The sequence below is a fragment of the Lissotriton helveticus genome, chromosome 3_1, assembly GCF_964261635.1.
Source record: "Lissotriton helveticus chromosome 3_1, aLisHel1.1, whole genome shotgun sequence".
Classification (NCBI taxonomy): Eukaryota; Metazoa; Chordata; class Amphibia; order Caudata; family Salamandridae; genus Lissotriton; species Lissotriton helveticus.
Window position 1 is genome coordinate 579,588,154 of NC_136061.1, and position 24,962 is coordinate 579,613,115.

The 24,962-nt window shown below is 43.0% G+C and overlaps 1 protein-coding gene across 1 annotated transcript in view; it reads right to left on the reverse strand.

The window, feature by feature from the left end:
* The window catches only part of UBE2G2 (ubiquitin conjugating enzyme E2 G2), a 359,465-nt gene that overhangs the window by 195,829 nt on the left and 138,674 nt on the right, over positions 1-24,962 (reverse strand). Inside the window, exon 3 of the mRNA XM_078680545.1 lies at positions 24,610-24,655. Coding sequence (XP_078536671.1) covers positions 24,610-24,655 — 46 coding nt within the window. The remainder of the gene's footprint in view (positions 1-24,609; positions 24,656-24,962) is intronic.

Sequence of the window (24,962 nt, forward strand, 5' to 3'; positions counted from 1 at the left end):
CATGAACCATTGGAGTTTGTCGTAGTCGTTGTCCTGGGTGTCGTCTCCATCATCACTGATGTGATGTGGGGTCTGCTCTGCAGGAGTTGTTGATTGTCCCTCTGCAATGTACAGGGGAGAATCAGGTTCACAGTGTGTTCCATGTATTTTGTTGCATTGGCGAAGTTTACGTACAGGCTTCATGACAATGTACATTGTGACTGTGAGGAGATGCCTATTTGATGCGGGACAGTGGACATTTGTACTACATCACAGATGGGAGGTTGTAACCGTACATTATCATCTCACGTTTTTTTTTTCTGCTTTTATGGTGCATTTTCCCGCATGTCGCGTGAGAATTGCAGGCCTGTCGCTGGTTATCGCTGATCTTTGTATCGCGGTTTGGGACATCGGGCTTTTTTCGCGTTCGAGTTTCGCATTTTTTAGGCGTTGCATTAATTTTAACGCGGTCATTTGACGAGTTATCGTGTGACTATCGCATGGTACAGCCGTGTTGAGAATAGCACGTTAACACGGCATTATTTTCCCGCGATGGACTGCAATGTTGAAAGTTGCATTAAGCTTATTTTGCAATAATTATCACACGTTCTTGAGAATATCCCCCACAGAGTAGAAAAAAGTCAAGAGGTAGGTACTTGTCAAAGCGGAGTGCTCAACTGCCAAACAAGTCTACACATGGGTCTTCTCCTGGGCTGCATGGACGCCTTGAAGGCAGCATAATGAATAAACACAATAAGTGCAAGACGAAAGAGGTGGACTTGAACCTAAAAATGTAATAGATAGAAAAGGTATCATTTTAGACATATTAAATTCAGACTTCAGAGATAAGGCAAAGAAGTAGGGGGTTGCTGTAGGAAAGGGGATTTATTGTTGCCAGGGATTTTAATTCAATAGTGAGCTAATTCAAAAAGAAATCTCGAACAAGGGCCTAATTAAGATGATAAGAAATGTGTGCGTGCAAAGTCCTAGTCTAATATTCTTGCAACATTCTCTGCATTTGATTGAGTTAGTAATTTACATTTTGCATACTATCGACTTGCGTTTTTGCCTTGAACCTGTACTGAAAGATTCAAACGATTGGTTAGAGGAGGGTTTCTTGTAAGCAATGAATGATGTGAATATTTTTAGAACTATATACAGGAAGATGGCTTGAATAGTAAAAAAACATCAACAATCAATTGGCAGGGTTTCGAAAAGTCACACGGATAGCAGGTTACAGGATAAAGAAACAATAACACCAAAGAGAGTGGAGGCAGAGGTGACTGAGAGCACAGACAAATAACCAGTCTGAGGGAGAGCGTTGGAGCAAAGAAAGGGAAACAAATTCCAGCACACTTGACTCCAAACTACTGAAAAGACCCCTGCTACTTTTTCCACCAAATCTCTTTGCCCCAATGCAAAGAAAGTTACATATCAGCAAACGATTAATTTGACTTCTCATTACATTACAGCTAGGCTTGACTATCAACTCAATGCTGCACCACGTGGATCTTGGAGACATGTAGTTAAAGAAAAACCAGCCCACAAATGGCAATTGGGTCAAATATGGCATATACTGCATCGTTCTTTGGGGGATCGCATATTTATTTTAGAATTGGGTTTGAGCCACCTAATGCACCTAGACCTACTACACGAAAGGGGTAAGCAGATGTTTAGGTATTTACAACTCCACTATCTAACAATGTCTAACGTTATAAGAATAACGTGAAGTAAATCAGTATGGCTCCACGAAATGCATTGCCCATGACACATATGTCCTGGAAATCTGAACAGTTCATCAATTAAAGCAGTAAAATAGTCTTCTCTTGCTTGAACTATAAGGTTTTAACCCTAAAAGCATCCCAGAAAGTCATCTCTATCTGGCAGCTTCGTTTGGAATCTATGTGAAATGAGATAGCGTTAGTCAAGGTCCTTGTGCTACAGCCTCAATTTTATTGGAGACCCCACCACAATTGACACCTTTGTTAAAGGCTAGCCAGCTACGCTACATCCTGAACAGAACGCACACCCTACATTCCTGTGGCAGTCAACCGACATGAGTTATAATGGGTTACTTTAATGTGCCTCTGGCCCACCAGTTCCTAGATTCTGTCCCACTGCCATGTCAAATACAGGTAACTCCTGTCACCTTCCAAAGGACTAGGACCAGGCAGTGCTGCTAGTGCGTTTGTAGGTTCATCAGAGTAGTCCCACTCTGCACTTATCCTGTAAACCCACCTTAGTTATGGGAATTTCATACACTACTTCTGTGAAATCTAGTGGCCTGGGGTGTGATCTGCTGGGTGAAATGAAGGCCACAAAACGGGTCATCTGGGTAGTAAGATTGTCATTTTGAGAGTATAGCAGGGTCTAGTGAATGGATGGGTAAATTGGTCGGTTGGGTTGGAATGTGGTTTAGGGGGTGGCGAGTGGCCTACTGAGCAGGTGTAGTGTATAATCTAGTACCCGTGGATGTGGTGGAGTGTGGCTGCAGACATGACTTTGTGGGTCAGGGTATGATTTAATAAGTGTGTGCTCTTTTTCTTGTTAAGCCACCCTTTTAGAGTCCCATTGCACTCCTATATTACATTATTTAGACAAACCACCAACTCCCTATAGGCTCCTCACTCAACAAGCCACATACATCAAAAATACAGTATTGGGTTCCAAAGCACTATGTTAACATTCTTCCAGTATAAAAAAGCAATACAGGTCCTAACCTTTTTAACTGTGTATAACGTACACAGTGGTAACTATTGTCACTGCTAGATGGGACGCATTGTGTAAGTAAGAGGACCCTGTGAGAGCATGCTTAAAAGCAACGAGTCTTTGCTATTGAGTCCTCATGCAGGGCATGTCTGGACTTGCAATGTTTTTTCAATAACAAAAAAGCATTTATCTCTCTTTGTCATTCTCATCGCCTTCATAAGAATGTCTGTGTCTTTTGGCAGCTTTGTAGAGTTAATTGCAAGTATTTTTCTGGGAATTACACAGATCAAGGGAAGGTGGTGTGAGCTTCGGACTAGCGTGGCAGGTCAAGTGAACCAAGAATGCCCACGGTTAGAATCATAATACACAGTTGACAAATATTTATTGTGTGTTCGTCTTTGCAACAGGCTTATTTTCAGGGGCTGGCATTTTACACATTATCTAACTAGATGGCACCATCTCTTCTAGAGAAACTCCTTTTATGGCATGGCTGTAAAACTGTAGGTGGTTCAGTTACAAAGTCCCTAATTGTTGGGCTTTTGTACTGACATGAAGCAGAAAGTTCGAAGGCACCTTCTTACACTATATGAGCGCCTGTCCTACTCGACCTTTCAGCATTTGACCACTAAAATTCTAACACAAAGACTGTATGACGAAGGTATCCAGGGCACTATGCTGAAATGTATAAATTCCTACCTTAAGGATAGGTCCCATATTGTACCATTGCCACAGTTTAAGTACCCACAATCCTCTAGAAGTAGGTGCCTCGCGAGGATCAACAATTGCCACTTTGAACTAGCCCCTCTTATGGACATTGTGAAATCCATCAATCTCACATGCTCTGAACGTGCTGATGATACTTAGGTCCTCTTAAAACCCCAGCTACTAACATCAATCAACCTGAAAAAAAGGACCGATTCCATCGCCAGCCCACAAATGCTCACGAGATACACCCAAAACGACCCCCGAACCAGCAGCAGATTGAACATTATGACTTGGAACGTGGCAGGAGCCACAAAGTTGTTCCAAAATCACGCCGCAATGACATTTCTGGAAGAGGCGGACATAATCTGCATACAAGAAACTTGGGTGACAAAATCGAACACAATAAGAGGGTATGCAGAATATGGCAAACCAGCCACAAAGACCAACATATTTGGAAGACACTCGGGCGGGATATCCATTTACATCAAGCACTCGCTCAACGTTCAATTTACGGAAATAAAAAATTCATCAAATATGTTTCTGGCGGGCATCTTGGAAGGCCTCTACTCGACCAACGGGCCATGCCCAATTCTGGTGATAAACATCTATCACAATCCTCATGGGCCCGTGGCTAAGGATAACTTGCATTCGTTAACAAACCAACTAGAAGATCTGCTAATACAACACCCTCTATTTGATTGTATCATACTTGGTGACCTTAACATACACAATATAGGGATCATGGCCACACAAAACCAACATTCAGCGGGTACTAATGCACTGAACGCCTTTATAAAATCTTACAACCTGGAAACTGCTCATTCCGTCCATCTAAAGAACAAACCCGGGTCTTTTGTCGCCCCCACATATAATAACCAAACAACGATCGACTACATCATCTTAAGCGACAAACTACAAATCTTGATGTCAGATTACTCAGTGCATCAGCGAAACGAAAGTGACCATGCTGCCTTAACACTAACACTTAACCTATCCGCAGAAACTCGGGAGAGGACACAATGCATTGGGGCCTCAAACGGTGACGAATTGCTGAAGCTGACTAGAAGAATTAAATGGGGGCCTGCACCAGTCATCAAGCTCAACGAATGGATAAACACCTGGGAAGGCTGGCCACCGAGGGCACACAAGAAGGGGGCAATAGAAGCATGGGACAGAATTGCCGGGAAACTGGCGTCTCTACTTCGAGGAGACTCAGCCAGCACAAATCGCTGGCACCCACCATCCACACTTGGATGCATTCCAGCGATCAAAGAAAGCGTCAAACATCTGCGCGCAAAACGAAAAGCATACCGGAAAAATTGTACAGAATTGTAAAAACAACAACTACAAGAAGCAGCTAAAACCCATTCTAAGAAAGTGTGGGCGGCGAAACGTGAATATTGCGAGGGCCAATGGCTGAAAATCTTTGATTTGCTGAGACCTTGTAAATCACAAGTGTTTTGGAGCCACTTAAACCATCTAACTCGAGGAATAAACCACAGAGAGTACTCCCTCGATGCACAAACCTGGGTTGCCCACATCAAAGCCATATACAAAGAGGATCCCTCCAGATCTAATTTAAAGAAAGCAGCTGTAGTAGTGGAAGAGTCTGACCCAACCGCTGATATGAAGGCCGTTCCTCTAATAATTCTAGTAACTAAAGTTTTAAAAACAAATCAGACAAAACGGCGCACCGGGCCCGAACGGCCTCCCAGGCTCCATGTTTAAGGCGCTTGCAGCATTTTGGTCTGAAAATCTGACCCACCTATACACAGAATGCTGGCTCCGGGGGGACGTCCCTGATTCTTGAAGAGGATCGCTTCTGCACCCAATTCATAAGAAAGGGCCTAAATCAGATTCGTCTAACTATCGCATGATTGCCCTACTGGACATCGAGGGCAAGGCCTACGAGAGTACCATCTTGGCGGAACTAACAAATTGGGTAAGCACAGAAGGACTCCTCCCCCTCTTCCAAACAGGATTCAGACCCGGGTCTTCAACCGTGGACAACATAACAGCACTTTCTTACTTAGTCCACCAAGCACGGTCGCATCAAAGTCTCCCCCTATTTGCCTGCTTCATCGACTACTCTGCAGCGTTTGATGGGGTAGATCGTGCAATTCTCTGGAAGAAGCTGGCACTTTGGAACATTAACCCCGCCCTACTGAAAGCAATTCAGTCGCTGTATCAACACACGTGGGTCAGAATCAAACGCTCGAACACCACCGCATCAGAGAAGATCGAAACGGACCGAGGTTTAAAGCAGGGGTGCGTGTTAGCACCACTGCTGTTCAACCTATATACAGCGGATATGGCCCAAGCCTTGAACAGAGCAGCTCTAGCCACACCAAGGATCGTGGGCACCAAAATTCAGTTCATGCAATACGCTGATGATTTGGTGCTTTTGGATCATACCAAAATAGGCCTACAAAAGGCGCTGACGGCCTTGGCAAAATACAATGAAAAAAATAGGCTGGTGGCCAACCCATCCAAATCAAAAATCGTAATTTTTGGGCATTACCCAAAAAAAAATTACCCAAATGGAGGCTAGGCAACTTGGTCCTGGGATGCACGCAGCAATACAACTACCTGGGCGTCTGGTATCACGAATCGGGGCTACCTGGAGTACATCTAAGGAATATCCAAGGCAAAGGGAAACCAATCATCTACGCACTTTGCAAATTACAATCTACCTTATACAGCCCTACCACATCGGCTATCCAAAGAGTATTAAAGGCCAAATTAATGCCAGCCCTTAATTACGCCCAACAAGCGTTCCCCGCAAAACTAAACAAGGCTCTGGAAAAAATTAACTGTAGTGCGTAATAGAGACTGTTCCATCTCCCCGCGTGCACCAGAAACACCCTCGTACGTTTAGAATTTTCTGTGAACCAACAAAAGCTGGAAGAGTTTGCTGCCTTGAGCAAATACTACTACCTTACAACAGCAGCAAAGGAGAAGACATTGAAGGCAGTCTTAAAAAACATCTTCTTGGAACCTGGGAACCCTTGGTCAGTGACTCTAAAGGCGGCAAAGGATCTCCTTAACCTAGCCACGGAGAACTGGGGATCCGAGCTAGCGAATTATGTCACCATCAAAAACGCAATCAAAAAACAAGTCCGCATCTGCTCCCGTGCATCGGACCTGGAGTCACTGGCAAAAAGAGGATTCCACGAGTCCTTAAACCTGCCACACACAGTGTATAATTATAAATCTCACCTTACTCAGGCAGTAGGCCGCCCAGCCCTACACAAGATTCTAGCCTACAGACTACATCCCCTGCCCCTCAAAGAACTATACACCATCGAACGGGCAGGTTTCAAGATCAATGAATGCAGGCTTTGCAAATACAAACGGGAGTCCCTGGCCCACCTCTTATTTTGCTGCCCGGCCCTGCGCATAGCTCGCAGCCTTTATCTCATACACATTATATCACAGCTGGGGACACGCACCGCAAAAGAGGCGGTTTACCGACTATACACATTAAACTCGGTAAAACAGATGGCCACATTTGGGAAATTCATCCACCAGACTCGCTCTAAGCTGATGGCCATCTCGAGTTAAAAAAGACCGGAGAATCAGCCGAGGCATGCTGGCCTGTAGGACTTTGAACACTATTTTCTACTAGCCCACAAGTACTCAGATTTTAATCATATAGACTAGCCTTAAAGAAGATGCCCTCTCTTTTAACTTTTGTAATTTTGCACTTGGTTTTAATGTAATGGCTTTGAGTAACCAAACAATAAAAATTCATTCATTCATCCATTCATTCATTCCTCTTAAAACTGGAACTTCTTCGAAAGTCCAGGCATGTGGACATTGGTAAATGTCTAACTGCCATTTAACAATGAATGCTAGAAAATTACCTGAAAGCTCAACCATTCAAAAACGCAAATATTTTTAGATCTTGGCAAAACAAATCATAACACTTAGAGCCTCTTGAAATGGGACAGCCTCAACCGCATAAACAGAAGTCAAAACTTATAGTGTGATCAAGGGCTCAAACTTCTCCTAGAACCCCAAATAATACCTTCTATACAATGAGATGAATCTTCCTCCATCTAGTTCTTTTGCACAGGATAAAGATGCCTCTAGTCCCATTCTATGTGTAAACGGCAAATGCTCTATACATTAGACAAGGTACAAAACCTTTTTTCAAGCTATAAAGAATTCAGAACGCAGAAGGAAAAGTGCTTAACTTAGGCAAACAGAACCACATCACTCCTACTGACAAGGTACTTCACGGGTTACCATGGAAAGAAGAATATTCTTCAGAGCCCATTGTATTGCAGAAGGGGTAAGCCAATGCAAGGGCCAAATTTCTTACAACTCAGCCTCGGGTTATATAACAAATGAAGAAACCTTAGATCAAGCACGGGTCATCACCCGATAATCCCCTCTTATGAAGAACTCGCCTAGGTTGGAGACACTTCTCAGTACAGATATGCACACTCTGGAATACCCTCCCAAAGAGGATAACGACCATCAACAATCATTGAGAACTTAGAAGAACAAGAATGGCCTGGCTTTTCTCGGATGCTGGCCACAAGGAACCCTTGTCACAGTCTGTTGACTGTTTTATATATACTACTTGTGGTCCTAATTTCACATTGCTTTGCTTACAATCACACATGTAAGATGCACATACACACCACTGCAGAAAGTCTGAAACACGCTCTTAATGCCTCACACACAACAACAAAACAACAAAACTAAAGACTAATAGATCTGACTATCACGAATACTATTCCCTCTATCCATGCAACACAAAATGCCAAAGACGTAGTAATTACTCAAGTCAACTGTCAGGAAGAGCGTTGGAGCCTCAAAAAGAGGTAGAAGGGCTATAGAAGTGCTGCACCACAGTACGTACAGTGGCCAAGGTCTAGATGATTAGGACAAATGAACGATTTGAAAATCCAATGTAAATTTCCATTGCTTGGCTCCAGGAAATCAATATAAACAATCATATTTTACAACAGAAAAGTAATGGGCAAGAAAAACTCATTTTCCTCTGCAAATGGTGCTCTTAGATAAAGGTTACTAACATGTGTATAAGTAAGCAAAAATAAGTATTTGTGAACAGAAAGACTGTGGACACCCAATACAGATTTGCAGTGGATGTGCGATGGACAATTAAAGAGATCACACTAGAAAGGCACAAAGGGATACTTGGCAGTAAAGATCGAAATAACAAGAGGCCAAGTAAGTTCTCTGTGATAGGCTGTCAATGATGTGATGTTGATGTATGCATCAGAGGCCATGATTATCATATACACAGAATACGTAAACATTCTATGTCAAAATTGCACTTGAGGATTTCATCAGCCCATGGCCGCACATAGTGACGCTGTCAGAGGCCAGATATTATTGGATACATCTAAGGCACTGACGCCATTGATCATATTTTACTGAAGAAACCTTTGGGCAGAACAGGTTAGGTGCTGAAATGGCTTGTCTTGTTTTAGAAACAATGCTCATATGGTTTAATTGGATCATTTTTCATGCAAGTCTTAAAAGGTCACCTTCGCGGCCTCCCCTCAGGGATCAGCATTGTTACCATATATGTTTAACAGCTATGTTCAACCCTTGCCTACCCTGGTGCGTTAGGCAGCTCTGCAACTTTACATCTGCCGGACTATACTCAACTTCCATTGCACCTGTATGGCCCATCAGGATCACTCAAGAAAGTTAAACCATGCATTCTGGACATTTGATTAGCATAAACTGGTTCAAACTCAATGATGATCAGAAACATGTTTCAATAATACATTCCCTTTTGAGAATTAATTGAGCCCCTTCTGGTGGCCACACAGGTTGTGAAAAATCTGGGAGTGAAATTAAATAAACTGGAGATGAGCCAACAAATACCTACTTGGCTACTACCTGCACCTCTCAGTTGAGGAGGCGTTTGCATGTTTATGCATCTTCTCTCTGCTCCTCACAACGCAATCTCTGCCTTTATCATGTCCAAACATGATTATTGTAATACACTTTATACTGCGCCTTAATTCAAAAACTGTTGAAAACATTTTTGTTTTAAAGAGATGTCTGTTGCTCCCCCTGCTATCAGGCGTCATGAGATCATACAGTGACTGCGCGCGCTGAATTCCTAAACATAAACAAGTAACATTTGATAGAATGCACATTTTGCAGGAAAAAGACCATGGCTTTCTCAAAAGCATCTTTAAACACAAATGGAATACAAGGCGTGTCTTTAATAATCTGGATTATGTTTGTAAGGCTTCTCAATATTCGGAGCGCCTATTATTCAAAAATCAGTGGTAAGAAGGGAGAAAAGATGCTGATGGGCAACACATTACAAGGAATGGCCTTAGGGGCAGATCAAGAGTGGATGAAAAACAGACTCGTTGACATAAGACTTCACAGAAAACAAAAAGACATGTTTACTGCAAGCATAATTCCTATGCAGCTTCTCAATACTTGGGTTCTTGTGAGCTTTATTTAAACTTCAGAAATGTTATTATGTATTACAAGTATATAAATTTGTATGTTTATATACAAATACTTTTGTACAACGCACCTCTCTGAGCAGCAACATAGCGCTAAATAAAAGGCGAATAGTCTAGAATAGGATTTAGACAGGAGTCAGTTAACAAATGATTACTAACTTTGTGAATAGCAGGAGAACTGAAGCATTTCTCATGTCGGTGGGCCATATCACCCCCCACCTGAGTGACCTACATTGGCTCCCCGTTGACAAGAGGATCACCTTCAAGCTCCTCACCCACTCACACAAAGCACTCCACAACGCAGGACCAGGCTACCTGAACAGCAGACTCAGCTTCCACACCCCCCACCCACCAGCTCCGCTCTGCCAGCCTCGCCCTCGCCACTATCCCCCGCATCCAACGATCGACCTCCGGTGGCAGATCCTTCTCCCACCTCGCCGCCAAGACCTGGAACACCCTCCCTACCCACATACGGCAGACCCAAGACCTACTTGCCTTCAGAAGACTCATCAAGACCTGGCTCTTCGAGCAGTAGCAAACTCCCCCCCCCTCCCCTCAGCGCCTTGGGACCCTCACGGTAAGTAGCGTGCTTTACAAGTGTCTTGATTGATTGATTGATTGATTGATTGATTGTGTAAACAGAGGCCTAGCAAAGTCCTGGGGTGTGGCTCGGTCAGCCAGAGGTGATTACTTTGTTGGTCAGGTAAGGCAGGTCATGTTTCCGATGGCCTTGTAGATCATGCAGCTGGCCCTAAAATTACATGGGCTTAGACAAGAAGCTTGTGTAATTAGTTAGTGACCATTATTTCACCCTCGAGAAGGGAATGTGGCACAATAAATCAGGTCAAAATGTTCCTTTGGGGGTGAGGTCACGGCCGATTTTCAAATTGAGCTTTACAGGCACAGATGAGCTAAACAGCTTGTAAAGGAAAACAAATAAGAGGGAATAAAGCGTTGATTTAAATCCATCACTCTGCTTTTCTTAGCCAGTCTAGTAAAATTTGAAAAAGAGGACGACTCTCTCCAATATGTGAATCAAACAAGAATGACTAAGGAACGGCCAGGCCAGTCACTAACTGGTCACCACTAGATTTCAGTTCACACGAGAATTAACCTGAAGCCGGGAGTCAAGATATTCTGTGCCACTTTAACTTTATACCAGCAATTTACATAATACTCTCTACCAGCAACAGGAAATATCCATTCATGAACCGATCAGACAACTCTGATCATCTACACCAGGTTACAGTCAGGATCGAAAAGCTACTGAAGCTATGGAGATCACACCATTTCCAAAGAACAATGGGCATAGTGCAATTTTCCGACACATCCATCACACTTCATTACTCTACACTCACTGGCTTTTGAAAATCATGGTTTGCTCAGTACCAACCTAATCCCCGGTTTTAGGAATCACAAACTGGCTGTGGGGTTGCAGCTCTGGAACAGTCTTGTCATCGTGGAATTCCTTTATACCAGGTTCCAGTATATCCCATCCAGAAGAGTGTGAGGTCTAGTTCCTTCAGGGATATAACACAACAGAGTGTTATGAAAAGTATGGTGAAGGTAGACATATGGCAATTTTAGTTCGAGGATGGCTACCCATATAAAATATGTTGAACTCATAACTGCCAGGCAAGATTACATTTTCCTCTAGGGGTTGCTTTTCATCTGTGTCATTCAAAGCTCTTCAAACTATGCCAATACTTTCAGACTTTCGATGAGTTTGTTGGTGTGGTTACCTGACAAAGGCCAATATGCATTTGAGATGACATTTTGACAGTATTCGATACAGTGAACCATCGCAATCTGCTCGATCACACTGAACGACCTGTGAGCTCTGCTCTAGTCTGGTTCACATTGTGGACAAATGGACCAACATCGCTCATAGAACATCCCTGTGACCTGTGGCACACCTGTGCGCTCAACAATATCTCCACCAATTTTCAATTCATAAACGAAATTCCTAATTTCATTAACCCCCTCTTTCAGAGTAACATGCTAAAATTAAGCTAATGACATGTAAACCATCTTCAAAGTAGCCAATTCACCTTCTTTAGTACCTACATAGGTTCAATGTATAAAATCCACGGATTATAAGGGATCATCTTAAATTCAACCCCGGCAAAGCAAATATCCTAATTTGCCATGCTATGTTAGCAGCGGCAACAGCTTTGCCTTGGCTTGGCCATCCACACTGGGGCTCCATCCTTCCTCCTTAGAGAGTGAAAATCCTGGGGTTAAGAAATGGACTCAGAACTCTCCTTAGACTTCCATGTTATCAAATTAGTGCACATTTGTTTTTGTCATCTTCACACCACGTGTTGCATACTCTCATACCTGGAATACCATTAATGACTTTAGGTCATAAGCTCTCACATACTAACATCCAAAAATATTATTTCTGTTGTTGATTGGTACAGGAGGCAGGGCCTGGACCAGGTAAGCAGAGGCAATTAGTACAGCTTCTGCCTGTCCCTGCTGCCCTTAATCATGCTTCCAGGGCCTCAGTGTATCCATAGTAAGAACAGAGAACCTTTTGCAGTCCTTAGGAGGAAGGGGGCGGGAGTTATGATTCGGAGGGTGCATATCTGTCTATATGCATGAGAATGGAGTTGTGAGCGTACAGTCAGGAGAGTATGAGGGCCTGGTTGGGTACTCACATTTCCTAAAGGGGTCTACACTTGACACACTGTGACCATTCTCTGCAACAATGAATCAATCCCCGTAGTAACAGTACCCGGTCTAGTCAAATTTGGGGTTTACCAGAGACATTTTGATTATCCTTGACACAACAGTAGGCCATCTTTGGAATACTGTAGCCATTCTTGGTAGCATTCTGGCCAAACCTGGAACACTAGTGTTCTACCCTTGACATATGGAGAAGCGTGGCTCAATGGTTAGAGCAGCAGACCCTGATGCAGAGGTCTGGCCCGGGACCAGGGTTCAATTCCCGCCTCGGCGGCTCTTGGACTCAATCTCCCTGGAACTGATAATTCTCGCCTCCGTGCCTAGTCTAATCATGGGTCCCACTCTGTGACTCTGGGCAATAGCTTGCTTAATCTCCACAATGGCCCCAGCAGCACTTGGATGCCTGGCTTCACCTTGGGGGTGCCCAGGAGTGGACATTTCACATGAAAAAGCCAGGAAGGGTTCCACAGCGGTATGAGTGCAGCGCCGGGACGCCCCGTCGCGTGGGCAGCCGTGCGCTTTACAAATACAACACACACACATATAGAGGACATCAGTACACTTCTGAAGGCGTAGAACAACCGTCTAACAATGGAGCTGGTGCCCATGTGCAGTACCAAATAAAGGAAGACTCACATCGCACCTCGTGACTCAAAAGACTTCTTCGAAGAAAAACAATTTGCAAACGTCTGAGCCCAATACTGGAGGACAGGAGTAGGCAGAGCATGTGCATCTACAGCCACATGTGCTACAATTATTTTCTTTCTTTCTTTATTTAAGTGAAAAATTAGGTAACAAATTCCGTCCCAAATGCTAAAGATAATGTCGGTGTTTCTGTTATGTAAGTTTGTCGTCAGAGCCAGGCCACACTAAAGAGCAAAAACTGATTTCTAGACCTGGTCAGCTTAATGGTGCAACAAGGTGTTGTGGACAACTCCATATTTGAGGTCATCTTTCAACTGCATCTCGTGATGACAAAGGCTATAAGGCGACAGCTATTTAGTAACAACAGAGGGAAAGTGGATTTTATTCATTTAATAATCAGCAAGGATATGCATCAAAAAACACAAAATACTCTAACGGAGAGCAGTCCATAAAGTAAACGTTTAAGAGGAGGGAGCCCAACAAAGTCAAATCTGCATCAGAGATGTAACAGTTCAATTGCCTGATTGCCTGGTTTTCCATGTGGAGATCATCTAAATGACATCACCTAAAGAATGTCTGCCTTTCAGGGTCTGCCCAAACAATCTACCTAACACAAGGAGAAGATGGACTGAGCGCTGAAATTTTTCAGACACTCACTCCCAGTCACAGATCCGGGTTGAATTCATCATCGTTCTTTAGCTCACTTCGCCACTTCAGTTCAGACCTAGCTTTATGCAAATCAGTCTTGACTCTCTCCCTCATGGGAACAGTCCAGCCCGAACTGCCAAGGCAGGTCTTCCATGAACCGGAAACAAGCATCCCCGGACCGGTTTTGGGGTAACACCCATCATCAGCCAGGCTAGCCTGAATCCAGTGGCAAAGTGAGCAAGGGACTCAAGTCTGGGCCCGACCTGGCTCGGAAGTTCAGGCTGGACTGTTCCATGAGGCACACGGTCAAGACTGATTTGTATATGGCCAGGTCTAAACTGGGGTGGCATTGTGAGCAAAAGAATGATGGATTTAACACAGATCTCTTGACTGAGGGTGAATGTTTTGATTGCTTCTGCATTCCGTCTATCAATTGTGTTTCTTTTGCTTTCTCGCCCTTAGTGTGCCGGGTATGCCCAGACGTGGGTCCCGTGCTCACTGTGTCACTGGATTCAAGCTATCCTGGCTGATGAGGGGTGACACCCAGAAACAGGTCTGAGGATGCTTGTTTCCAGTCCAGGGAGGACCTGGCTTGGTAGTTCAGGCTGGACTGTTCCCAAAAGGCACAGGGTCAAGACTGATTTGCATGTGGCCAGGTCTAAACTATGGTTGCAAGGTGAGCAAAGAAGTGATGGATTTAACCCAGATCTCTTGACTGGGGGTGAATGTTTTGATTTGTTCTGCATTCTGTCCATCAATTGTGAGTATTTTGCAAACAATATACTAAGCACAATGCTGGCCTTGCACCACTTTGCAGCTCGAATGGAAACCGTATGGGGCAAGTTCCAGAAGAACATCTACACCATCAAGGCCCAATATTGGCTAGTGGTGAAATTCAGGGCGGAGATTCATAGCTCTGCATATTATCTACAGAAAAAAGGTTTCATGTGGCTTCCTCTGATACACGGATCGAATTAAACATGCTGCTATCGAGTGTTAAAGATCCCTAACACATATGCCTCGTTCAGCATGTGCAGACAGGTGATGGGTTTTCAATGCAATTTCTAGACTGAAAGCATTTAAAAACGGTAGGCCCTTCAAAATAAACATGATCTTTTAAAAGGCCCTAAAGATTCCTTATTTCCAAATACGGCACCGAGATCGTGCAGCTCTTTTGTCCCCAATGGAGGTAAAGTAAATTAAAATGAACCAGCTTTGAAATCACTGGAAGTGAGCATTTACCCTACATTCAAAAATATTACCCAAACCATTTTCAATTATTTGTGGATTTCTAATTTCTTTTTTTTGTTATTTTTTTATTGAGAAACAATGATAGAAAGTATTAAAATATATACAAGGTGGAGTTGATTCCATATTAAACAATGACTATTATTGCGATTATTATTAATATTAAAATTATTCTGGATTTCCAATTTTATAAAGAATAAAAATAATGCTGTGTGTCCTTTCCAGACCACGCTCATAATGCAGTGGTCTGCTTTGGGGCATGAGGACGCTTTCACCGTTGAAGCATCTGCGCTGCTCACCACCTACCCAACTGCCTAACTGATCCCCACTCAGAACCGCTGATAAACTGTTAAAATTCCCTTCCAGACACACATCAAAAGAGTACGGTCTTTAACTTGCTCTTTTCTTGTTTTCGTGTTCTTTTCCCCTCGTCCCGGCTTGCGCTCAAACAGCACAGGGTGGAAAATCAAAGGCTGCACATTAAAGTCCTCCCAAGGTCACAGCGCTCTCCTTAATAAACAGGGCGTGCGGGGTATAATTTAACCGCGCGCCCGCGGGGCACGTCTTAAGGTTTTAATGGCTGCACGTCAAGGGAGGAGCAGGCAGGTGTCTGCAGAGCTTTCCTCGTCTTAGGAGAGGCTTCTCTGCTCAACCTGTAGGGATTTCACTGAGCACCACACGTCATTCTCACCATTCCACAAACCGAGTGGTTCAAAAGACCATGGGGCCCCACGTCTGACTGACAGGTAATATTCACCCTGAAATCAGCAGCCAGCACACAAACCCACAGAACACTTCTCTTTTTGATTCACAGAACTCCAGGGGCGCTTATAAACTTCCACCAATGCATTTATTTAGAATGTGACAAGTGGTTAATGTAAGGGGATCTGGGTGTGAGGTTTCATTCTGGCATGCTTCCAAGGGCCTCATTGGGATTGGGCTGTGCTTAGGGGGTTCTTATTGTTCAACAAAGGCCGAGAGGTTGAGGGCCTGCATTGCTCCTATGCTTCCTGTAAAACGTGTGTTGTTCGTTGCTTTGAAAAGTGTGAACTTCAAATTTCAATTCAGAATCATTGCAAAATAAAAAAGTGACTAATTTCAGTAGATGTGATTTCCAGGTTGGGCACAGTGGGAGCTCATTTAATTTAGGAATATGAAGCGTTTTTTCCCCCCAAAACATCACACCAGCACTGAAAGCTGCATGCGGTTTAAGCCGCTTAGTTTTAAAGGCTAATTTTACATAGGGATTTGTGTCCAGGACTAGACACATTTTGCAACGTGTACGTTCTAGAGCCTGATCCCGTGTACAAGCACACTTAGAATAGAGGTTTCTCAAGTCTTGAATAATAAAAAACGCAGTATTTAGGCCACCAGAGTATTTGAGCTTGAAGATTCTTTACATCTACTCCATGCCCCATACATGCACGTAACCACCAAGATAGGACATTGGGTAATCAGAGGTAACAAACATGCTCACAATTACTCACAGTTAGTAGTACCCTCCATTAAATACCTTTAAAATTACAAGGGCCAGGATAATATGATTCCAGGATATAGGTGTTCTAATCGAAGAGTATTTGGGAATATTCTCGGGAGAGTTCAAATAGTTAAATAATCAATGCTTCTGTACAACAGCAACGGTGCCTGCATCCTAATTCTGAGAACTACTGTAGTTTAACAGACTTGTCTCATGCAAGTAAAGAGGCGATGCAAACACAATTTAAGCTGTGTTATTTTGCAAAGTCTGAGATGCAGTCACTGTCCTCAGTGCATTATTTATAGTTCAAAGTATAAAGGCTCCTCTTGTACTTCTTCATGGCGAGTCAATTACTGCTCCTGGCAGATGCCATGGCCTAAGTGTATGCTCTCCAGACCTGTGTCCCCCCGGGCAGGTTTTTTAAATTGACTTTCATATCCTGTCATTACATAGTCTCTCATTTTAAAAGGTTGTAATAGCATATACGTTGAATGAGGATCTGTCATGTTAATAAAGCAGCAGAGACAGACATGACTTCAGAAAATAATGGGTCCTTCTCCTGTACAGTGCTAAAAGTTTGTGAAGTTTCTTTCTTTGAGCCATTTTGATGATGAATGAGCAGTGATATCCTAAAATCCTTCTTTGGCGATATTATTTTTTGGTTTAACACAACAGAGCGCTCAGATTTAAAAAACCCTCTTAAGGATTAAACAAAAGCCAAAATTCCTCTTCACAAACCTTGAGCACCAAGATTTGGGATGTTTATTTATGTAGGTCTTCAGGTGACAGAAAACAACTTTCTAAAACAACTACTGAGCGTCCCAAAGGGGATTGCGAACCTGTTTGTCCATGAAGAAACCGGCATGCCCTACTTAAGTGATATTTTGGCTTTACGTCCGCTTAAATTTTGGTTGCAATGCTGGCTCAACAAACACTTAAACCTCACTCACACTATACTTACTGAGTCTTGACCATATGATAAATATTCCCTGGGTTAAATATCTAAAAACCCGTTTTTAGGAGTTGGGACGCTTGGACTTGTTTTTAAGTCCTGAAGGTATTAATAGTCTGGATGTCGCGCTTGTAAAGCATTCCTTCACACAAATTAGGAAAATGGAAAGAGAAGAGAAAGAACTGTTGAAACCTAGTGTGAGGACACATTTGATACTCAAAACCACTCCAGATATAGAGCCGTATCTATTGTGGCCGTTGCCCGCTTATGAGCGATTTCTATTAACTAGGTTCAGATTTAACCTTCTTCATTTCTTATTGGCAGTTCCATGGGGCAGTCATAAAGGAAGTGTGTTGGCATCCTGTGGCTGCGACTCTAAGTCTCCACAGGATTTACTTCACTTCATGTTTTTCTGTAAATATTATGAAATGCCCAGGACTATTTATTTAAAATCTCTTTTTAAAAAGTTAAATTTTGTACAAGTACGCCCCGCTCTGTTTTATCTGCAATTGCTTAAACCTGACTGTATTCCGTTTGTGGCCGGTTTCCTGAAATGTGCAACGAACTACAGAAAATGTTTGGATTTTTAAAATTATTGTGTTTTAACGGTCTTTTCTAATGGTCATTTTAGCCTCCTCCCCTTTTTGCATTAATGCCGCCTTTAAATTGTTTTCATCATTGTGAAACACTGTTATCAACTTATTGCTTTTAAGTCATTGAATGTGCTGTATTTTATTAATGTTACTTTTATGGGTTCTATGAAAGAATGTCGAATAAAGTATTTGAACTACTAAAGAACTACTTATGTAGGAGGCTGACTACCACCTGTCAGAAAGACATCGCTTGAGGATTTGGACATTTTCTGCAGCCTTCTCAATGTTCAGGAATCCTTATGCACAGCCAATTGTGCAACAAGTGAAGGGATAATGGGGACAGTCACACATTTCGCACCTAAAATTGGTAAGCAAGTTGACTAGCGCTTGGTCAATAGTGTTCAGCCTTGTGATGCACCAGGGAATGTTGACTAGGTCATATATTATGACCACTTAGGTCAAGTGTTTACTGATGCATTTGGTCAGCTCCTGTTTGAGCCTTGCTTACTTTATTTATTTATAAAGTTTTATAATGCGCGAACAAGATCCTGATGGATATCAGAGCGCTTTACATTAGGATTGAAGGAATGACAAATGCAAAATCGGCATCAAGTAGGTAGGAGAAAAAAAAAACAGGATTGATCGCAGATTCCATGGCAATTACACCATATGTAATGTAAATGTGCTGGACTTGTAAAGCGAACAGCTGCCCGTAAGCGTCCCGGCGCTTGCTTAGGGAACCCGTCCTGGTATTCCCCTGTGAGAAACCCCGGCAGGGTGTCCACAAGGTGAAAGCCAGGCATCCCGCCGCGAGGGGCCGTAGTGGAGATTAAGCAAGCTTTTGCCCAGAGTCGCAGAGTGTGACCCCGTGAGTTGAGTAGGCACCAGAGCGAGAATTGTCGAGTCCGTGGAATTTTGAGCCCGAGACCCGCCGAGGCGGGGAATCGAACCCTGGTCCATGGTCGATCTCAGCTTCCGGGTCTGCCGCCTCTAACCACTGAGCCACGCTTCTCCACCATGGAGGGTAATACAATAAACAGGTATAAGCAGGCAATGAAGGGGGTCAAAGTATGCGGTCAAGAGGAGCAGTAACAAATGATGGTGCAATGGTAGTAGGAAACAATGTCTTGATATGTCACAGGGTTTATGCCGACAGATAAACTCGATCTACTATCAAGTTCAACGGAGTTCTGCAGTTCTTTACTACAGCAGTGTCACAATAGAGACAGCATAGAACTACCACTTTAAGCAAAGACCATCAGTGTTGAGGAAACCGATGTAAAGCATGCACAGTGACTGTCCACCACATGCCTGTAATATGAAAACACATAGCAAAAGTCATTCAGAAGGATAAACTAGACAAACAATAAAAATGAACCTCAAAATCAGATTATGTTTCAATAAACCTCACGTTACAAAAAACGATACATGAAAATACTGTGTAGCAGATCAACTTTTCTACATCATGAGCAAGTCCCTACCTTCTTACAGGACAGTGGTTCAGTTATATACAGAGATGTACATCACAGAACAGAATCATAAGCGCAGAGAATTATGAAGTATCGGTTGTGTGCACATCAGGTCAGATTCGGAAACATCTAGCAGTGCAAAACAATAATGCAAGTGTCTGCCAACAAAGCCTGTGACAAGAAAGGTTGAGAATGCAGCTAATTCCAAAATAATTGTTTTTTGATGCTCGTGAAAACTGTATCTTTTGTGGTAAGAAGAAGAGCAGCTGAAAAAGAACCAAAACCACAACCTTAATCCCAGATCCAAGAAAGGGGAATTCCACGCAGAGCAAGGAAACTCTTCTGCAAAACAAAAAGGGCAAAGTATAGGTCTGATCGCATTTCAGCATACTTTACCTTCAAAATGTGCAATTGTCTGAGAAAGTAAGAAAGTAGTGAAGTGAGTTTAGATAAACTCATTGCAATAAACGTTTATATTTAATCCTGACGCAGAAGTGGCTATCAATTAATCGCACTGGTACTGCAGTAGTATCAAAAAAATTCAACATAAAAGTTTTTTCTTTCTAGACATTTTTCCCTTTAAACCGACCCTGAGAGAGGACTGGAATTGGTTAACAATAACTTCTGTCCTGTGATCATTTTGTCGGCTTTTCTGCAGTCTTTCCCCCTTCCCAGAAAACCCTGCAAAGGAAGACGTCCGCAACGCACAAATTACTCGAAAGAGAGGACAGATGCATCCTAGCTGTAGGAAGGGGGTCTTTAAGATTAAATACTTCAATAAACGCGTATTAGATTCAAGAATTAAAATCTAGAATATCTAATGTAATGTGTTAAATATCTCCAATAAAGCTCTTTTTAGGGCAAGTCCAAAGAATGTCCTTGTCTGACAATAAATGTCTAATTTAAGGCATCTGAATGATCCTGTCAAAAACAATGAAGTGAATGTGGTTTAGTTGGTGATTTAGTACCTGCTTCGGAATTAGGCAACCTAAAATCTAGTTTAGCCTTCCTCACTTGTCTATACTGCATACACCTTAAATGGTAGCATCTTCATTACCTTATTTGCCAAAATTAGGAAGTGCTCAAAAACTCACTGTAAGTACTGCGTAACAGGGTCCTCGCTTCAATCATGTGTCTTAGAAGCTGGAAAATCCTCCAGAGAATTGTTTAGAATCAGTAAAGAATGGGTGGTTCTTAACCTCAGTCCTTCTTTTTCAGTCTAAGGTGCAATGATTATCTAACACCAGCTCTCTTGTCACTCCCTAGGGTCCCACTTAAAGAAAGATCACAATTCAAAAGCATGCAGCTGAGGCCAGCTACTCTATAAGCTTCCCCGTCCATCCCCAATGTAAAAGATTCAGAATCATTTTCTGTAGCATGCTAAATATGCATGTTCTTTACACCCGCACAACCAAGTACACAGCTCAGTGGTCCAATCTACCACCTGGAGAAGTACATGTCAAAGGTTTGAATACAGGCAGAGCAAACATAGATTTCCATACTTCAAAAGGAGGTACTATCAGTAAGAATGAGTTGGATAATATAAATAATAGCACCCATTATCTAAGCGCTTACAGTTAACAAATCGCCATAATAATTACAACCCTTATTTCTACGGAATTTTTAGTACAACTTGTTGGTCATATGGATTGAGTGGCAGATCGGTCTTCTCTGAATCCAGTGGTCAAGACGGCAATGAAACTGTATCTGCTAACTGGTCTAATTATCCCCATGAGCAAAATAACAGTTTGCTTCTCCTTGAAGAACCAAGCTACCCTTCCATTCCATTGACTAGATCTTTGCCTCCCTCTGCTGCTTTTTTTGCCTAGGTTTGCAGTGTACAAATATCACATACATGCATGCATGTTCCCACCTCAGATATGGAAATGGACAGGCTTGCATGGAACCTACTACAATGGTTGATGACATTATTAACATGAGAAGGTCCTCAGCAGACCACTGAGGTTAATGAGGCAATCCAGTTCAGTTCAGAAGGCTTCGCTATAATGGAAACTATATAAAGGATCATATCATTAAATGCTGACACAGATGAAGACTGCCTTACTTCAAGCTTAGGACTCTGCTCTAAAAAGCATTTTGTCATACTCAAGTTCTTAAATTAGCATCCGTGGAAGTCCTTCCACATCAATGTAACAGGGGAACCAACCAATACAGATGTTCAGCTGCCAAATTCCCAAGGAAAGATCCATGACCAAAAATCATATGAGCATCTTTAACCTACTCTTGAAAACCGCAACCAAACTCACCTTCATCACAGAAACTTGGCTCAGTGCCGATGCCACCCCCATATCATGAAGCCAATCCAACTGAATATGGACTTCAACATCAGAAACTGAAGCATCTAGACAAGAGGAAGCGCAGGTGTCCTCTTTAAGAAATCAGTGAAAACCATGTATATTGAAGATTTTGCCAAGACAGACTACGCATCCATGCTAGTAAGGTGCTGCTCCTCTCCAACCTTGTCCTATTCCATCCTATAAATACTGTTGCAAGGATTCTTCTCTGCCCACACCCCAGGGAACGCAAGACACCAGTCTTATAGGCCCTTCACTCGCTACCTGTGGCTTACTGATCAATGTTCATGGTACTCTGCATCCTCAGGGAAAACGGCAATTATACCTAAGGCACAAGTTTAAACAATATACACAGAACACTACACTTCAGATTCTCACCTCGGATCATCATCTCCCTCACAAAAACAAATCTACAGGAAGCGTAGCTTTTTCAGTCAAAGTGGCAAAACTCAAACTCTTTGCCAAGCAGAAGAAATGAGGTATTCCAGGAGCAGGTGAAATTCAGACAAAGGTGGAAACATGGCAATTTCCAAGATGACGCTCTAAGTAACTTGTTCTGGCAAGCGTTCGAAAAGTTTATTTACCACAACCATATACCTGCCTCTCAGAAATTGACAGCAATGTGATGATAGACACAGGTAACCCATCTTCACCAGAGGCACCATATCCTCCCTCCAACTATCAAGTACTTAGAGCAATCCAGACTTTCCAATAGGAAATGTTGATGCCGCTTCTATGAATGGGGTGTAATCAGCCAACCCACTATAACTTTCCACATAATATCAATTAGACAGGCATGCTTTGTATACCGAGTTTGATTTGTAGAAGAGTAAGTACTGGTGCCCAAAGCCCTGCTCAGAAGCCTGTGGATGGCACAGAGTGTCGAATAAAGAGGCTGCATATTCCTGTATTCACCTCAGGCCTCTTTAATCCATTGCCTGGCACTCCCTCCCTTTTACGCCTCTCTTGCAGGATCCTGCTTGCTCCCATTTGTGATGATTTTTTCCATCTTCTCTTCCTTGTTTTTTCAACTTTGTGTGTTTTTCCCTCTCTTGCTGTGGGGAAATGCCTAATGAGGAAAAGGAAGTGCCAGTCCCTGAAAAACCATTGGCTCAAATTAACCATGTCTAAAGAGATCTGCTACAGACAGCTGACCACTGGAGGACTCCAGCATAATCTGCACCTGCATAGCTCGACTAGTTATATATTCCAAGGATTAGCTCACATCTTATAGATGAGAACAGCCATATAAAGGATTACTCAGTCTCTCGCACCCCTAGCTATTACTCTATAACCAGGCGTGGCTCCTCCGCTATGGCAGAGATTGTGCGCAATGATTGTTTGGTTGGCCCTCTCGGGCCGCCTAAACCAGTCATGCGCACTTTCCCTGTTCTCCCTGCAGGTCGCATTACAGCCTGCTCGGAGAAGAAGCCCAGGCCCCCATTCCCTGGTTGAGAATTGAACTAGGACACTCACAGCCAATCACAACGCTGCATGATCAGGGGAGCCTGGGTGCTTACCAATCACAACACTGCAGCAGAGTTGTGATTGGTCAGGGGAGGCTATTCTGTGCTTCCTGTGCCTCGGTATGACGAGGACAGCAGGAGCAGAGACGCAGGACTGGTGCGGCAAGGTGAGTTTTGCATTTTTTTTTAACCGTTTCCACACCCTACACCCCCTAACCCCCCAGCAAGCCCGCACCCGCCCCGCCACCCGCAAATCATGCCGACCGCCACTGTCTATAACACAGCATCCCCCAGATATATAAGATCTCAGAGTGGACAGCTTCTTGTCAAGGTCAGCATAAAAAGCGTGGATGCAGGATAAAAACTAATCATAAACCTAATGATGGGGCCTGCAGAAACCAATAAAAGTGCCTGCTAAGCTCTCGACCCAAACACAAAATAAGAACACAACAGGAAAAGACTTCCCACAAAGGTTCTAAAAAAAGTAAACACTCTTCCAACCAAATTCCACGCAAGGTTTAGCTTGACACCTGGGTGGTAAGCACTAAGCACTTGAGCATCCTATATAAGAGAGTAAGCGCTATATAAATGCGACAACACAATAAAATGCAATACAACATAATTCAGGGAACAAACAGAGAGAAAGAACGGACAAATGAACTATGATATATTACATTGACTAGGTGGGCAGTACCCACAAGGCAAGCTCACCTAATTCTTGTCTAAAGTGGCAAAATACTCCTCCATTAATTTATAGAGGATGCTATATCTGCTGGAGCGTGCTATCTGTTTCTCAGGGCTTCTCAAAAGTGTCCACACAGGTCAAGATTATCAGATGCATACTACAGGACGTCAAGCGCAGCATTCGTTGGACAGCACATTTAGCGCTGGGAGTACATATTAAAAAACACACTATGCATTGCTAAAAAGGTTTTGTGTCCACATTAACCATCTCCAGTGTGTCAAATTGCTTTAGAACACTGCTCTTATTCTTAAATGGAAGGACTTTAGTAGCCATGGAATGCAACCCATGACAACTTGAAGAGCGCATTGGAAGAAGAAAACCTCTCTGCCATTAGCCCAGTGGTCACAGGGATACCGTGGGGAGAGCGCAAGTTGAAAACAACCCATACTTAAAGCTGTGCAATGAGTGGGAACCATAGACACCCAACAGATAAGACTCGACACGCGACTTAGCACAGTCAACCATACGAACAGCAATGTACACAGAAAACTCACATGATTAGGGCTTCCCATTCGAAGAAATTCTCTTCATTGATCGGGCCTGAAACGTAGAAAGAGAATTATTTTAGATCCAGATTTCTTCTACACTTGTTTACGCATTCTGTATATAATAACATTCTCTTCTGAAGCCTTTTCAGGCCAGAAATCTAGTTTGAGACAACGTCCACGCCCTTCCTTCTCTTGTATAACAACACCAAATAAAAGATACTGGTACAAGATGCGCATTTTTGCACAGAGATCATTGTTGTAACTTTTTCGACTGTGGTAGAATGTAATACTCTAAATAACCACTCGGTGTCACTACAGCACCAAGGTAGTCTAGAAAAAAAAGGAGTTGAGGTGATAGG